Source organism: Pempheris klunzingeri, chromosome 11 (assembly GCF_042242105.1).
Source record: "Pempheris klunzingeri isolate RE-2024b chromosome 11, fPemKlu1.hap1, whole genome shotgun sequence".
Taxonomy (NCBI): Eukaryota; Metazoa; Chordata; class Actinopteri; order Acropomatiformes; family Pempheridae; genus Pempheris; species Pempheris klunzingeri.
In genome coordinates, this window is record NC_092022.1 from 12831011 (window position 1) to 12849174 (window position 18164).

Here is an 18164-nt window from a genome sequence, read left to right on the forward strand (position 1 = left end):
TACAGTGGTGTTCTGCTAGGATTAGTTGTGTGAGAGGATTAGTGAAGCTGCATTACTGCTGTTTTATTTAACTCACAACAGCAAAAGACTAAAAATAAAAGCCTCTTAGCCACATTTAGGCAACATGAGAGGCCAGACCGGACAGTTAGACAAACATGTTTGTGTCCCCTTTAAAGAACCTGTGCTGGAAAGGGATGTTCATAAACACACGCACACACACTTTCTCACACACTCAACTTTCTGTACTTAATCTTTAATCGAGTAATCTGCTGAAAGTTGCCCTGTGCAGCATATGCTACACGTGGAAACACTGTGTCATATCTGTTAAGGCGATGATGTTGTTGAGAGTGCAGCATATGCAGATACTGGCAGGATCAACAGAGTGGGAAACTCACCGAGAGAGGATAGGATTAATGCAAAAAGACTGGGAGAGAGAGGGAGATGGTGAAAGAGAGAGAATGAGAGAGAGATTTGCAGAGGCAGCACATTACCTCTCTCCCTCTCTTTCTCTGTCTCACTCTCTCTCTCCCACACTCTCTTTCCTTGCATCAGCATTGATCACAGTACATCAGTAAAGTAAAGAGCACCCCATCCATCAGTGCATGGCTGAGGAGCTGCTGTAAAGAATACTAAAGCTGCTCTCCACAGTGCACACACAGACGCAAAATCATATGTATGCTGTCTACTATATATCAACATTAGCATTAAATCAGCCAAAATAGAGCCACTGTTAATCCACTTAACTGTACTACATTGAGACTACACACTGGGATCGTTCACAGTGCTTAACCGAATAGCTTAATTTTCCTCAACCATATTTTTAATGAAGCTATCACGACTGGTGCCAATTTTATATTGAGCAGTGTATTCAGGCCTCTTTTGGTCCAAGTTATGGTTCCACAATTGCTCTCATTTAGTTACTTTATTGTTGAAATGGTTACTGGTTTGTCAAAGATTAAGCTTTATATTTTTACAAATTTCTCCTGCATTGGTGGGTATTTGCTAACAGTGGTAGTCCATTCATGAACGTAATGGGTCTGCTTCTAATGAATGATTGCTTTGGAAAGTGAAAGAATGAACTTGCTTGGCTACATTTGTCCTCCCTACATATGAAGGCTTCTATATGGGATAAGTATGTTTCATTCATTATTCACATAGCTTCAAGCATGCCAGCTCTACTGGGAAAACTCTGGAAAGAGGCTATTCTACTTTAGATCCAGCCAACAGAAGACAAGTCACTCTTGGGAACCATAAACATGTAACTAGAAAAGCTATTGGTAAGGAGCATTGTTGTTGGGTTATGATACACAATGGAATAGCATTAATCCATCCAAATCATTCTTGGGTGCACATAAACAACAAACAAAAGCTTTGAATTGGTTCCTGTCTGTCCTCAAAACCCGTCTCACATATCTAAGTGGTTCAAAAGGTAACATCCAGCCATTTGTTTCACTGCCATACATCTGGTCATTTGCAGAATCTCCTGAGACTGTAAATCAGAAACTGTGTACATGGGGAATGAAGGGAGAAGGAAACAGGGGCAAGTGGATCCCAAGGAGGCAGAGCAAAATGCTTTGATGTGCTTAGAGCTTGACTATTTGCAAATTATACAATAACATTCAGGGAGTCATGTTTTTCAATGGTAATTTTTAACCACACAAATAAGAAACAATAACCCAGTCAATGTAATACATGAAAAGCACGTGTTTTCATGTTTCTGGATCTTAATTTGTAGTGGTAGATCATTGCAGAGAAATGGAGCTTGGTAGCCAAAGGCTCAGCCACTTATTAAATCGAGGAATAGTTAAGTAACCAACATCAATCGACCATGAAAAAACGTGATGTGGTATATGGAGAATTAATGCTGGAAATATATGAGGAAGCCAGTCCGGCCTCATAAGTAAGGATGATTTTGAAACAGCCAATGCCAAGATATCAGGACAGATGTTATATGATTCAACTTCTTTTTAGGTCCATAAACTAGACCTGATCATGTTACTCTCGTCTCATGCAGCTGGAGGAGGATGTTGTTGTCCACAGCGTCATAGGCAGCACTTAAATCTAATAACAGCAAGATGGATGGAAGATAAGAGTCCATTGCAAATGATAGTTACCTTAGTTAGGTAGTTTCTGTAGAGTGTTTGGATCTGAAACTGGATTGAATCTTCTCAAGAAGGTCATTACTGGATAGGTGGAACAGTTTCGACATGAAGAGGAGATGTGACATTTGTCTATAACTGATTAGAGTTTGGGGGTCTAGGTAGGGTCTTTTTGAATAAGCGAGTAACCACGGTTGTTTTTAAAAGCAATCATAATGATACCAGAACTGAGGGATCTATTGACGTTTCATTTATTTGTCAAGCTATCCAGAGAACCATGGTAATTCCTAAGTTTTGTAATAACATCAGAAAGGGACGATTCTAACGCTGCTCTGGCTGATGAATTTATAACATGGTTCTTTTTGGGAAGGCAGCGATATTGAGAAATGGAAGGCATATGAACATTAAATTGAATCAGAGATAATGGTGAGAGGAGGAGGAGACTAAAAAATTCAGTGACAGAAAGACTGTGGAGTAAGAGTAGATTGATGGTGTGACTGCTGCAGTGTTGGGCTCAGAGACTGTCTGAGTGTGAGAATGATTGTTGTGAAGGCTCAATTTAATGTGTTGGGTGTTTAAATTGTACATTTGAATCGCCAATTATAATGATGCAGTCAACACACATCACAAGATCTGAGATAAACTCATGCACACAGAATAGCGATATAGAAGGATATGAAGTTTGTATTGGTTGAGGGTGGAGACAAGTGCAGTAAACAGAGTTATGGTTGGCTTTGGAAGACTGATATGTTAATATCAGTTAATATGTTAATATTAAGGGTTACTGTGTTGGGCATGGATTGTCTCAGATGCAGGAAGCAGCAGTGTATGGGAAGTGCAGTATGGAATATAAGAGCTAATAACTTACTACCAGGCAGATTAGGTTTAATCAGATCTAAAAATTTCACATCAGTTACAAAATAATTTGAAGTTTTCTACCAAATTCAGCTTTCAGGCAGAGTATTCTGATTTAAGCCCGGAAAGCAGCCAAGAAACAAGGTCACAGCCACAGCCGATGGTGGGGATTGGGCCTGAGAGAACAATATGTTCCCCAGACGATAAGCTATCAGAGGTTTAAAGTTGCTTTTCAGGGTCTCTGACTGATCGCTACTTGTGCCATTAATTCCTGCATCAACTCCTACTATTGTAGAGGACACAAAATGCCATTTTGAAATAAAAGAGATTTTTCGGTGATGTCCAGGGAGCGCACATCTGGGTGGCAATAGGTGAGGCTTGCTTTTAACCTTACATTTCCGATAATGGCTCAGTGGTGTTGTCTGAGAGCTCAGATTGTTACTCCTGTGTGCCATAGCTTCCATCGGTGGCATTTATGGCTGCGATGTGCTTAGCCTGGGATGATGCCTCTGTGGAGAAGCCAAAAATGAGTTTATCCTTTCTCCTCGGCTCGTCTTTCAGGCAGCAGATGTCCTGCTTAAGTTTAGAACTGACAAGCTGACAACTCTCACAGACTGCCATATCGCTCCAGTAAGTCTCCTCACTCATGGATGTTTAATGCATTTTTCGCCCACAGATTTCTTTGACAGAACAACACTATAAGGATAAAAAAAGTGCTTAATTGTGAAAAGGTTCACAGCTAGAGGGAGTTGAATGGGGAAGGGAGTGAATGTGATCATTCGAAGCTGTAACTCAGGACGCTTGATGCTGGCAAATACTAGCAAACAAAATCCACAATCAAGACTTCAGGAATGGCATCAGGCTATGCCAGGTAGTATAAGAATAAAAGAAAGGGTGCCAGTCCACAAACAACAACTACAACTGGCAGTAATTTCAATATAACAATCAAAAAGATAACATAAAAACTAAACTAAACATATAAGAGTGGTGATCCCTTCTCTTTATGTGCTTTGGTTTCTTCTCACAGTCCAAATTTATAGTCCAATTTATACTACTATATTAGTATTAGTACTACTTTTATGATTTTAAACATTTTAGTAAGATCCCTTTTATTTGTATTTTTGTACCCACTGCAGGCATGTGTATTCCTCGGTAGGCTGAGGGGCAACACTATTGCTGCAATGTATGGTTTTCTGTCTGAAGGGTGCAATGACCCAACAACATTCAAGTACCAAAGTAAGCTCATCTCATCATCCTTGACTCTAATAAAAGGAAATGGTATGTATTGGTTATACATATTTCAGAGCATCTCTCCTTGCTTGCTGGGAGCTTACTTGAAAGGGCGATTGTGACTTTCATGTAAAATAAAGCTAAAAGAATTGCAGACACAGAATTGGAAATTCAAATGCATGTATCCGTAAGACTGTGTTTCTATGAATACCAAAGGCGAGTATTGTACAAACACATAAGAACAAAACCACTGCGCCACCCACCAGGCAAATACTTCTGGAGGACAAATTGGAAATTGAATCATAAACTATAAAGAGCCAAGGTTGAGTTCAGCTGCGGAAGAAAAGAGAGACGAGATGGAGGTGGAGAGGAGAAAAGAAAGAACGGCTGCATTAAATAAAAGTTCACTCTTTCTCTTCTGCCCCTGCAGAAATTCACGCTGTGCTACCTGATTGAAATTTCCTGGTTTAATAGCTGTGAAATAAAGTAAGAGTTGGGAAGAGGAGGAAGGAGAGAATATGAGACAGAGGGCAAAAGAGAGGAATGGAGTGGTAGCGGAACAACGAAGGAGAGGGAGGGAGACTTGGAAAGTTATAGATCAACGGATACATGAATTTAATGGATAGTGACTTACTTTATGACTTGTAAAAACTGCAATCAAGGATAATTAGTGATTATTATTATTTTAAATGTGTCTCCCTGTAGTTCTGTTGCCAAAATGTTAATCCACATAACTGTTGTTACCATACCCGTTCAACAATGTGGCTTAAGCAAAGGCAGAGAGTCAATAGAGGCTTTGGTTTTGTTTAAGAAACCATACAGATGTACTAGGCAGGGTCTATGTGGGGTTGGCTGGTGAGCTAACAGGTAACGATTAGCACTAATAAATGCAATGAGAGGGCCCCAATGAGGTAATCTCACTGTGCAGCCAGAGGAAACTCTCCATTTACACCAATTAGTGCAAACACATAGTCAGACATTGGCCAAAGCACCCAGACACATACTGTAAATGCTTTTACTGTTCAGGGCTCAACATCTTGTGTGGGTGCATAGACCGAATCCATTGCTCTGCATCTTCCTCAGGATCTTTCTGAGATTCTCTGTTGTTGTGTTTATCAATAAAATCTAGTAGTGGCTCATTTCTTTCACGGGAAATCTTTCTGTATTGTTTGGCCTAATGGTAACTTTACAGAAATACATGCCCTGTAGGATTTTCACACAACAGTGCAGGAGGACATCTTTAGGCTACCGTGGATCACAGTACGTTTTTCCACATAGGCATTTAATTTGACAACAACACAATTTTAGCGATGCACATGACATGGATCTATGGATGTCAATGATGGCTTGATCCACCACTGTGGTTCATACTTTGATGATCCCTTGACTTTTCTACTATAGTGCCACCAGAGGCTTTTTAGTATAAACATTTTAGTTTATTGAGAGTAAACTATTGAACAGCTGTGAAATTTCAAACAGACATCCATGTTTCCTTTAGGATGAAATTTTATAACTTAATCCATTGACTTTTCAGCTAGCACCACCAGAAAAGTTAGTATTACTTATCTTGTGAAAGATCTCAACATCTGCTGATAGGACTGCCATGAAATGGCATTCATGGTTCCCAGATGATCAATCATATAACTTAAGCGATCCCCTGACTTTTCCTCTTAACAAAACAATGTTCATGTTTGTGGTTTAGAGTGTAATGTCTTCAAAACTATTGATTGGATTGCTGTGAAGTCTGTATTTATTTCCCCCTCAGGATGAATTGTAATAACGTTGGTGATCCCCAGACTTTTCTTCTCCAAATACCTGCAAAACTAATGTCTCTCTCATCAGCCGCTGTTGTGTTTTATGTTTTCTGCTAATTAGCGATGTTAGCATGCTAATACTCTAAACTAAGATGGTGAACATGGTAACCATAATACCTGCTAAACCTCTGATGTCGTTGATCTTTAAACTTTGTGGACATAATGTAGAGCGATCCGCTTATTATTACAAACCGACAGACAGGATGATGCAGGATCCTTGTATTAATTTAAAAATGGTTTTATTGCTTCCATAGTCAGAACTGTGTCTATACCCACAGTGTGTTATACATAGCAGCGTTCTGCTATACAGAAATAATAGACCGGCAAATGCTGTAATTGACTAATTAGAAGTGAGTATTCAACAAAGCTGTGTAATAAGGTATCCTAAACAATAAGAAATGTCACATTACCATTACATTATATTACATTCTATACCTTATGCAGTATAGCAGATCCAAATCAACAAAGCACATCTACCTTTTGTTCTCATGAACCTATGCATCATCTAGAATCACTGTCCTAAAACAGTCAAACACTCACATAAATGGCAAATCAGAGGACACTTAAACATAGTTGGATATATTCACAGCACATGGCTCCATTTTAGTAATCCAATCACACCCTCACAGTCCGTTTGTTTATCTGTCGACCTGGTTCTTCAGGCATAGGCCATGAATCACTCTGCCTCTCAGCAGAGTGCATCTCGCTGTCTGGCATCACCTTTCTACTTTCATAGATATTCATTTTCTGCACTTGGTGGAAAACAACAGCTATAAACCACTTCCCAGTGGAAGAAAAGCCATTTTGGCTCCTTTGTGAACCTCTTGTTCAATATTTCAGCAACCAGACAGTCCAAAAGACATTAGACAATGTATTTCTTATCTCCACAATTTCTTGAATATCTAATGAAATAATGTCTGAGTAGGGATAAACACAGAAGATTATCCTCTGATAGACTACAAAAGGCCAGAGTGCTTGTAGGCAGTTATCAAATACACTCCTGGCACCTTAATAACTGAATACATCATGCTTAAAACAACACATGCGTTACCAAGGACACACTGATTGGCGAAGGTGAGTATATGCAAATGTAGTTCCTTGGAATTTGTCAACACCAATTGAAGTGGTGCGAGGGAGAAAAGAAGAGAGCTAGAGGCTATATAACACCCATAATGATGAACAAATGAACAGATCATAATTAACAGGTATATTTGCCGCTGTAAGGCAAAGATCATGATGTCTTCAGTGGAAACCAGTATAACAAAATATTGTGTTATTGTGATTTTATAATTAGCAGCATTTTTCCATGAGCAAAATGGCATTTGTAAACATTATCCATCCTTATATGAGATTTTGAACCTCAATATTTGGCCTGACATCTTCTGGTGGGTTGGTCTATTGGTTGGTCGATATGCTCTTGTCTGAGCAAATCGCTGGTCTTACTTTCATGAGGAGAGAACCCTTCTTAATTCTTTATTTTCATGTATTTATTATGCTGTTATTCACTACCAGTGGAGAACTGGCACTGGACTGAAAAGAGTAATAGATATGAGAGAGAATGCAGAAAACAGAGCAGCAGGAGAAAACATGTGCATGTTTCTTTGTAGTGGAAAAAGCGCACAGGTTTCCTTTCCTGCTTCGTGTTCTCTGTGTGCTTTTTGTGCTTCTTCCAAAGGGGTGAAATAATCGTATGCTTGATTACTTACATTGAGACAGTTATTTCTTTGTATCACAACTTATCTGAAATTTTATGTTTGAATATGTACATGATGCCTTATCTGCAGCAGCAGACAAGCAGACAAAGTTTAGTAAAATAAACACCTAAATGGGTATTTTGGACATTTTCTGTCCACTAGTCTTAAAGAGGACATGTTACTGAAGCAAAATAGGCAAAATCTCAAAATTGACCAGTGCTTGAAAAAATTTGGTTTTTGCCTGTAGAGTCTCACAATTGCACAATAAGTGATGAATGAAATGAACAAATCTTGCCCTTGGGTACCTTGAAGATTTGCCAACGGTGCTGTGGAACCCACCTTAGGAATCGCTATAAATGAACCTAAATCTTTAAAGAATGCAATTTCTGTTCTATTTGTTTATATGACCTGCTTTATTGTGTGTATAGCCACTGATCTTTATATTGTCAAAAGATAACCAGGACAACAAATACTCACATTTACTAAAAAGTCAGTTAATATTGTTTTTAAAAAGCAGGAAGCATGATTTGCCATATGCATTGACTTCAATGAGTTTGTGATACACATAAAACAGTGTATATTACCAACGTGCAAATAATCTGAGCCTTTTTACACACACACACAGCAACATGGTGACTCAAATGTCACAGACATGAGCTGTGTAAAAACAGAACATTTCAAAATGTCTGCAGTAAAAGGAGGAAAAACCTCTTCCTCAGTATCACAAAAGAACATATTACAATTATGGTGCCTTTTTATCCCATCAGTATCATCAGACAAGAAGACAAGCAAAGCTCCCTGTTTACGTTCAACAAGGTTTTTTTTTTAAAGTCCAGTGCCAAACTTTTTACAATTGTCCAATATATTTTCTTCAATATTGTGAAACATTATCAGTTTACTATTAATTAGAAGGTGAACATTAATTAACTGCAATCTCCTGAATGACAATTGGATGTGCTATATGTGTATTTACTGCCCTGAACTCGACACCCTTACTTTCCACCTTGCTACATAAAGGGCACTACTTCTTTCACACTGATACACTGGTACATTTGACGTAAATCATGAGGTGCAATATGAGCACAATTCTTACAGATATGGGGTTGGTTCAAGTATTGCAAGAAACTGAATGGCAATATATTGTGATCAATATATTATCTGACCCACTCCTTATTTATTTCAACTCAAGTTGAAATAAAATTTCCAAATCAAATTTTTTTTTCTCTGTCTCACATACACATAAACACACTCTCTCTATCTCTTGACCAGTGAATCAAAAGTGGAAAGGAATGCTGGGATGTTTGTCAGCATGAAAAATTTCACATTCATAATTTTCAAACTGAATTTTTCACAAGCCATATGGAGCCGTGTTGTAGACCAAGCATGGAGTGCAGCGTTAGTGTGGAGCAGCCTCTAAGGAGGGCAGACAGCCTGTCTCCACACATCACATTAGGAGAGCCTCTTTGAGTGTGCATGCATGTAGGTGTGTGTGCATGTGTTTGTGTGTGTATTTCCGTGTGCATTTACTGCAGGCCTGTCAGTGGGCCTGACTGAATGCACATGTGCCTCTGAGCTTGTGTGAGAATGGTTTAACACATGCATCTTACTATCCCTGTATAACTTTGTCCTTACATCTCTATTTCCCCTTCTTGGCAGACAGAATGCCTTTCAGAGTAAGTTAAAGTCTAAGTAGGCTCTAATCAGTGGCGATGTATGGAGATTGCAGCCTATAGACTGAGAATCAATGACTCGACAGTGTGTGGTGAAGTGATCAGCATAATCGCTGTTCCGCTTTGCTTCAAAATCCAAGCCAAGCGGTTTCTCTGAAACTATTGGCTAAGCCACTGAGACAGTTATCCAAGGCCTGGACTTTGTCTACAAATAAGATGTCTTCATTGCAGGAGAACTCTAAGACTGTTACAGCACTGTGGTCTGGGTATAAAGCCTGTAATTTTCACTCAGTTCTGTAGTGATGTGTATAACAAAGCATGTGAATGAGAGAAAAAGACAGGAGGATGGATGGTTTAACAGATGGAGAGGCACTGATGGCAAAGGAGAGGCATCTTTTTCTGTTCTGGCCTGAGAGATAAAAATCTGCAGAATAAAAGGTGAGCAGAAGCTCAGCAGGCACACACACACACACACACACACTCTCTCTCTCTCTCACACAAACATACACTCATGCTGAGACTGCTTTGGCCATTTCTCAGCCCCCTCGACTTTCCTCCTGAGGTCGCCACAGCTGTCTTGTCAGCACATGGCTCTTGAGCTGGTGGCAAGGACACACATTCACACATGCTCACACACATACACACATTTGGACTGGGCATTATGGCCAAATTTTCAAGCCTGAGGGCAATTAACCCATTATCCCATACAACCATGTATGGTCAGCACCAGATGCTCCAGAAAAGATGAGCATGGACATAATTATCTGTTTCAGCACAGAGAGAGCATATGTATATATTTTATTATTCTATAAATAAATAGAAAATGTATTTTCTTCTGCTGTTTGTTGACAGGACATCAGGTTCTTAGTTTATTCATACATCCCCCTTACTGTTTATTCTATTTATTAACACTATATACTGTATGTGTATATTACTGCTTTTTGCTTTTATGGGTAGATGCTAAGCTGTATTTTGCTTGCTCACTACTTCTACTCTGTGCAATGACAATGACGAAAGTAGAATCAGCGCACTGTTCTGTCGACTCCCATGGCTTCACCTCTTTTTTTTTTTTAAATCAAACTCACATCAGTGCCTTTTTTCAGTCTTTTTCTATTATTGATTCGACTTTTAAATTTGTTACAAGACGGCCAGAGACACCTGGAGTCATGATAGTCCCATAACCTGCTGTAGGAGAGCATACAGTGCAACTATTCATGCCACAGTTTATTGGACTGTTGTGACTCAAGACAGCTTATGTAGCCATCTATCATCTACATGACCTTTTCACAGAAAATAACTTTTTGTGCACATTTTAACATGATTTTGAAGATATCTACTTTTTCACACATAATGCAAAAACAAAAAAATAGAATTCAATCACACATACTCGCTACCTTTGGAATAGCCCTGGCTACAAATATAGTTATCGCAGCCACCATCATGCACTGGGGAACCATTTTCATGAAGTGAATGACTTCAGTTACTCCCTCAGCTCAATATTATTACAGTAAAATTTCCTTCACATGCCGGTGTATATGTGTGTGCAAGTGTGTCTGTGAAGGTGTGTGCGTAGGAGAAATAGACAGGGGGTGTGTAATGTATGTGTGAGAGCGTCAACCTTGAAGTGACCTAAGGGATTGTATTCAGTAATTATCTGATTACTCGTCTGTTTTTCCCCACTCAGACAACCTGCAACTGGATAACGCTGTAACTCCCTGATTACAACTTACTCTACAATCAATCACCCATTAACAGGAGCACACACACGATACACATCCCTCCTATGCACACACACACACACACACACACACGGCTGTGTCAAACTAAAATACCAACACCACCATAACCACCATTATTTCAGATGATAGTATAATAAAATAACCACCGAATCTTCAGCTACAGAAAGCCACAAGTGTTACTTTTTCTTATCTTGTGACTTTGCTATTTATCTCTCTCATGCAGAGTTTTCAGTGTTTTCATTGATTTGTGCAGACCTAAGCACTTCACTGAAAGCCTAGTGATGGTCCACAATAAGAGAGCATCGTCATCCTCTCCAAGTTCTTTTCACTATCCTTCCATTTATGAAAATGTTTGCCCTTGCCTTGTCAAGAATAGCTGGCAGCCAGAGAAGAACAGAGTCAATCTTACACACAAACACAAATAACGCACCCACAAACTCACAAAAAGCCACGGTTAAAGGTACTCTCATTCCAGCAAGGACACGTACTGTACACACCCATAAACTCACACAAAGAACCTTGTAGTCTCCATGAAGTGATAACATTGTGAGAAATTTTCAATTTCTACGCAGAAGGCCAAAGGATTATCGCACTATCTGTCTAAAATGCTGCGTTCTTTTTGAAGATTTAAAGAAAACACTCAGGCCATCTATCATTTTCCCTTTCTGTCATCCACTAATGGAGCATCGGTGCACGGTAGATATTGAGACATACAATACACTGGCTGCACTATAAATATGTTTAGCATCAGAGACATTAGACACACGGTAACAATAATAAGAAAGAAGTTCATAGGAAGGGCAGCTGGTGCACGCCACTTTATCAAGACATGAAAGCCAAAGGCAGAGCTTAACATTTTAAAGCCATCATTACCTATTATATGTAGTCAAACCAAAGACAAAATCCACAATCAACACTTCTTTGTTTTATCCTTAGGTGATTGTTTTGTCATTGTCATTACTTATTTTGGTCAGATATGTTTTTTTAACATGTTAGTCACATCCCTGGTTGGGTCTTCTGAAGGAGCAGTCGTGAAATAAAAATTGCTGGCTTAGTGGTCATGTCTGTATGGAAGAGGATTAAGACCATGTGAGAAATTTGTTTGAGTTCTGACTTAATTCTCAGAAATCTGACTTAAAACTCAGAACTCTGAGAATAAAGTCAGAACTCAAATTATTTTTTTTTTCACATGTGGCCCTAATCCTTTTCTGTATTTCTGTAACATTGCCATCAGCCTTTCAAACTTCCACACTGACATATTGCAACCATTGGAGCACCAAGGATCTGTATCTTTGAAGAAAAAAGGAACCTGACACTGAACTAATTATATACATTTGGAAACATACACTTCGTCTTGGCTATGACATTTAGTGTCTTCTACTAAAGTAAAGTATTGTTGTCAGTAACTGATGGACAGTTTGCTGCTTCCTGATGAAATGTCAAGCCATAGCGCGGCAAACTTTACAGGGGTGCGGGAACGAGAAGCAAACTAGCTGCGAAAAGCAGTCCACGAGCCCTCACTGAGAGAAATGCCCCGCTGAGTAAACCGAAAGCGGACAAATTTTACTTTGGACAATAAGAATATGTTACCCTGCGCTACCCTGCACATGGTTAAGGAGACAACATAAGGGTGACATAAAGACTCAGTGGAGAACAAACAAGTAAGGCTAAGAGAGGCAGAACTACAGATGTCAAACATGAAGGACCTAAATGCCTTGATGGAGTAAGGTACAGAGAGGTGCAACACGTGGAGGATTTCGAAAATCAAAGTCAGATGAAAAATGTCCCAATGGTGAGACTGAAAGAGGGCAAGGATGAGACAGGCAGAGTGATTCAGGAGAGGATTCTCTCTCTCTTGAACACACCCATCATTCTTTCGGCCTCATGACCGACCCGAATGAGCCACCTAGAGCCATAATGATGGTTTCTTACATTGATTGGCCCGAGAAGGAGAAGTGTAGAATCAAATGTCCTTCTTTGTAGATCTGACAAGAGAGCGAAGTCTATGCAAGATGTTGAATATTGAAAACATGAAATGTGTGTGAATCTATGGAGGTAAGGTAACTTTAATTTGTTATGGGCCAAACTGGTTGTGTTGCCAAGTTAAGTTAGTTTAGTCCAGAATTGGAGGGGATTGCTTAGCAACAACATGGTCTGTGTTGCTTTGTTGAGGCTTGTGTACTTTTGTTCATGTTTGGTTTTTGCACCCAGACAGTGTTTTTGAGCAGGTGTAATAATATTTTGGCTGTTTTGCTAAAATTGCAGCCCTGATGGGTAAATTACAGTCACAATATTTACAGGTTTGAATATGATGGCTAAAAGGTACATTAATGTAATATCGTGGAGCATAAATTGATGCCAGGGCCAAATGAAAAGGAGAAAGGTGTTGGCATATTTGAAATCAAATAATACAGATTTAGCATTCAGGAGTCCCATTTAATGGAGGATGAGGAAGCAGTGAAATGTAAAAAGGTTGGACAGGAAAGGTTTTTCATAGCTCCTACTCAAGCGAACGAAATTGAATGATGATTCTCATCAGAAAAGTATAAGTATAACAAAGTTGTTTTGTTATACTGAAACAACACAACTTTTATAATTAAAACCTACTCATGTTGAAGCCTTGATCAATGGAATTATGATTGTGCTATGCAATACCTAAGCATCTAATAAGGAAGAGCCTGATTTGTTTCATTAAGTTAATAGAGCAGTAAGAAAGATGGAGGGTCAATTTATACTGCAGGGTGATTTCAACCAGGTAATGATTGGGTTGATTGATAAGAGCAAGCCCAGTGGTAAATCCTCACCCAGGGATAGAGCTGCAATCCAGATGTTGGCAGAGGACTTGAGTTTAGTGGATATCTAGAGATTAGTGAATCCATGTGAGAGAGAATACACCTTTTGCTCTCACTGCCAAAAGTCACATTCAAGGATTGATTTTTTTTCCTGATACCTAACACTTGAGTAGACTCAGTTATGGACTGCAAGATTGGTGCCATCACCCTCAGTGACCATGGCATAGTGAAGCGGCATGATGACTTGAATAAAGATAAGGTAAAAGGCTCACTATTATGCTCCTGCAAAATGAGTAATTTAGTGGCACATTGTCAAAGGATCTTAAATCCTTCTTTTGAAATTAATATTAGCTCCACAGAAAAAATACCCTCTGTTTGGGAAGCAAATAAGACATATGTAAGAGGGATAGTCATTGCCCGCTCTTCCAAAGTGAAAACACAAAAGTAAGATAGAAGATTGGGCAAAGAGATAGCCTGCATAATTTGGAGAAGGATTTGGCAGGCATTATCATTTACATGACATATGGAACAGAAAAGCTGAATATGCCTTATTTAGACCTAAAACTAATGTTTATGAAGAGGGTGAAAAGCTGGTAGCTAGGCAATAGAAACAGCAGGATAACTCTAACAGCATTCCATTGATTAGGGGCAGTAATGGGTAGTAACTTCATTTGAGGAAATTAGTAGCGTTATTGAAAAGTTTGATAAGAATCTTAACACTGTATGCCTGGCACGGACAAAGTGGAGACATTTTTCTCAAGTGTTCAACTGCCCAGTATCTTTAGTAACAGAAGAGAGCCACTACTCTAACCATGAAAACAGGGAAGTCACCGGGTTTGTATGGCCTCTCAGTTTTATATTAAAAGAAAATATATTGATATCCTGGCTTCCTTTTACATGATGTGCATTTGGACCCATTTGGACCATTGGGTTTAATGATGTTTTAATTTCTCTTATCCCTAAAAATGAGATACTTAAGACTTGTCTAATTTCAGACCTGTAAGTCTTCTTGTAATAGATTGTAAGATCTTGACAAGGGCACTGACAACATGTTCAGAGAAAGCACTATTGGACAACATAAATGGTGATGAAGATGGGTTCACTAAAAAGATGTCCTCAGTTGATAACATGCAAAGGCTAATGCATCTTACATGCATGAATCGCTCTAGCCTGGTAGCAGTGGCAGCCTTCTTGCTTGATGCTGAAAGGCTTTTGACTGAATGGAATCCATCCTTAAGCTTGCTCTTTCAAAATTAGCAATCAGAGCTGATGCAAAAATTAACAATGTGCATGCAGGGATAAAGAAGCATAACCTGTGTATGTATGTGGGCATTATTCCTGTCAGCTCTTTGCCTGTGTTGCTTGAATGTCTAAACTCATATTTTAAATCGTCAGATTTTAAGTTAAATTTGCTGAAGTTGAAGGGTATGCATATATCGAATAAATGTCACTCTGGTGATGTTACTTCATTTAATTTCAAACGAGTACCTTCAAGTATGAAATACCTGGGAATTGAGATCAAAATTTGCAGGAAGTAATGATTTTAAATATGGAGCCACTCCTGAAGGAAAAAATTAACCAGAATAAATGGGAAAATTGAAGCTTCCTCTATGGGGAAAAATAATGTGGTTGAAATGCTGGTTGTCCCACAATTTAATCATGTTTCCATGATGTTGTCTGTTAGTATATTACTGCAAATGTTTAAGCATTTGATAGAATTACCCAATGCTTTCTGTCGAACAAGAAGAGACCAAGGATCAATATAAAGAAAATGTGGTCACAAAGGGACGTAGGAGGTTCCCCCCAATGTGAGGCTCTACAATCTATCATTTGAAATGTCTAGACTGATTAAGCACTGGAGGGAACAGACCCGGAGCTGAGCCTGACCAAAATCCAACAGGCGCTGCTAAGTGCTTTCAAACCTTTGGATGTTCTTTCACAGGGTTCAACCTCTATTAGACGTGATTATTTTTTAAATCCAGTCCTGGCTTTATGGAGAGAGGCACACAGCATCTATGGTGTGTCACACTTCAGACGATCATGTACTATGGATTATATCATATGCAATCATATGATATATATCATGTGCTAATAGTTTTATTAATGAACAAACACCTGTAAAATGAATGCAAAGCACTCTATAAAAAAATGAAATGCTTTTAATAAGTAATCCAATACAGCAACACTATAAACAACAACCATCAAAGTGACCATAGTCTCAGCAAACAAAAAATCAATATACACTTTATTAAGTACACCTGTACTATCTAATGCAATCCAAACCAACAGTTGCTTTAACATCTGTCTTTATTAAACTTACAGTGTTGCGTGTTTAACATTGTTGGAAATGTGTAAATTAAATTATGTTTATTGTTGAGGTCATAGTTAAATGTGCTGTTTGCTGCAGGTTTGTTGTACTGCAACATTGGTTACCATTAGATGTGCATAACAAACTGGCAACTTAGTGTATATACTGTATTTATGCATACACACGGGCATTATTCACAACATCTCACATTATAATGAAATTCACTACAAAACTACAGTCAACATGGAGTCATGGGGTCTTACATCCAAAATGTAATTCATAAAAGCTTTACAATGATACACGGAGGTGTTCATATTATAATATTTCCACAGAATGAATGTATGTAAGTGAATAGCATGACCTCAGGCACATAAAAAGGTTTTATTCATATACAGGTAGCAGGTGCTCTCTATTAAAGCTTTTCCCAGAGGCAGGTAATTTCCAGTGTCACATGCAGGTGATCATTGTGAACCAGGGAGGCGAAGATACCTTCACATGAGAAATGAACTGGAAAGAAGAAAGGGGCCTCTGGGCTCAATCATGCTAGTGACTCAGCCACTTGGCCCACATGGGAGGGGTATCACGTAATCAGGGATTTCTAATCCATAAGGCTCACCGCGTGCTGTCTGTGCTGTAACCCACAGGCATCTTGGATAGTCACCCCACTCTGATGGGACTGTAAAGATGTGAAAGCCCTTGAACTGAGAAGACCTTTTTTGTTGGATCACTCGTATTCCACTTCCTTTTATTAAAGAACTTTTTTTGTGTTCTTCCTGGCAAACCACCTCTGTGGTCTCGGTTTTCATTGCGAGTCCAACCTGCGCATTCCCTCGGGTAGCACACGGCCTCTTCACTCCAACTTTACAACATGTGAAAAGAAATTGGCTGCCAAGGCTGCCCGCAGTGGTAATCCACAATAGATCCAATACCATAAATGCTGTACACAGACACTGACCAGGAGACAGGAATATGTACTGTACACATACACACACACACACACACACACACACATCTACCTACCTGTGTGGCTCCTGTGTGCATGTGTAAGGGAGGCGAGACAGAGAGACAGCAGTAGACTCCACACACCTACTCCACAAATGCAAGGACCCCGTTCCCGCATTCTGCCAGAAAGAAACAGAAGCACACATACCTCATATGAGAATACAGATAAACAACATTAGAATATACTGTGCATTGCATGACTTCTTTCAACTATTGGTACTATGTAAATGCAGATATATTTCTCCTTACTGGCTTTATACCCGTCTGTCTGTCTGTCCACCATTTTGGTCCAGACTGAAACATCTGAACAGCCATTGGATTGATCTCCATAATATTTTGTTCAAACTGTCATGGTCACAGGAAGATAAATCCTAATTGACTTTGCTGATCCATTGACTTTTCTAGCACCACCAGCAGGTCGCAGTTTTCACTAATCTACCTCATGTAGTAGGATAAAATGTTGTACAGACATTCATGATTCCCAGATGATGAATTCTAATAACTTAAGTGATCCAGTGACTTTTTAATTCTAGCACCAAAATGAGGTTGATATTTATGGCTTTGAGTCAAATATCTCAGCAACTATGGGATGGATTGCTCTGAAATTTGGTTCAGACATTTACGTTCCCTTGAAATTGAATTTTGGTGTTCCCCTGACTGTTCGTCTAGCGCCCATCATCAGGTCAAAATTTCTATTTTTCCAGTACTTTCTATACCTTTTCAGACATTTCCATCAGGCTCAGCTGTACTTTGTGTTTAGTACTAATTAGCAAATGTTAGCATGCTAACATGCTAAACTAAGATGGTGAACATTGGAAACATAATACCAGCATTTTAGTATTGTCACTGTGAGCATGATAACATCTCGATAAAGCAGCCACCAAGCATGCATGCATAAATTTCCACAACTTTCCAAGATAACCGTATAGACAGAACTGACTTTCACACACACACGCCGCAG

The 18164-nt window shown here is 39.1% G+C and overlaps 1 protein-coding gene across 1 annotated transcript in view; it reads right to left on the bottom strand.

The window, feature by feature from the left end:
- LOC139210019 (chemokine-like protein TAFA-2) overlaps nt 1-18164 on the bottom strand; it is a 76665-nt gene that overhangs the window by 23899 nt on the left and 34602 nt on the right. The window contains exon 2 of the mRNA XM_070839969.1: nt 17222-17322. Within this exon, the coding sequence (XP_070696070.1) occupies nt 17222-17321 (100 nt within the window). The 5' untranslated portion in view covers nt 17322. The remainder of the gene's footprint in view (nt 1-17221; nt 17323-18164) is intronic.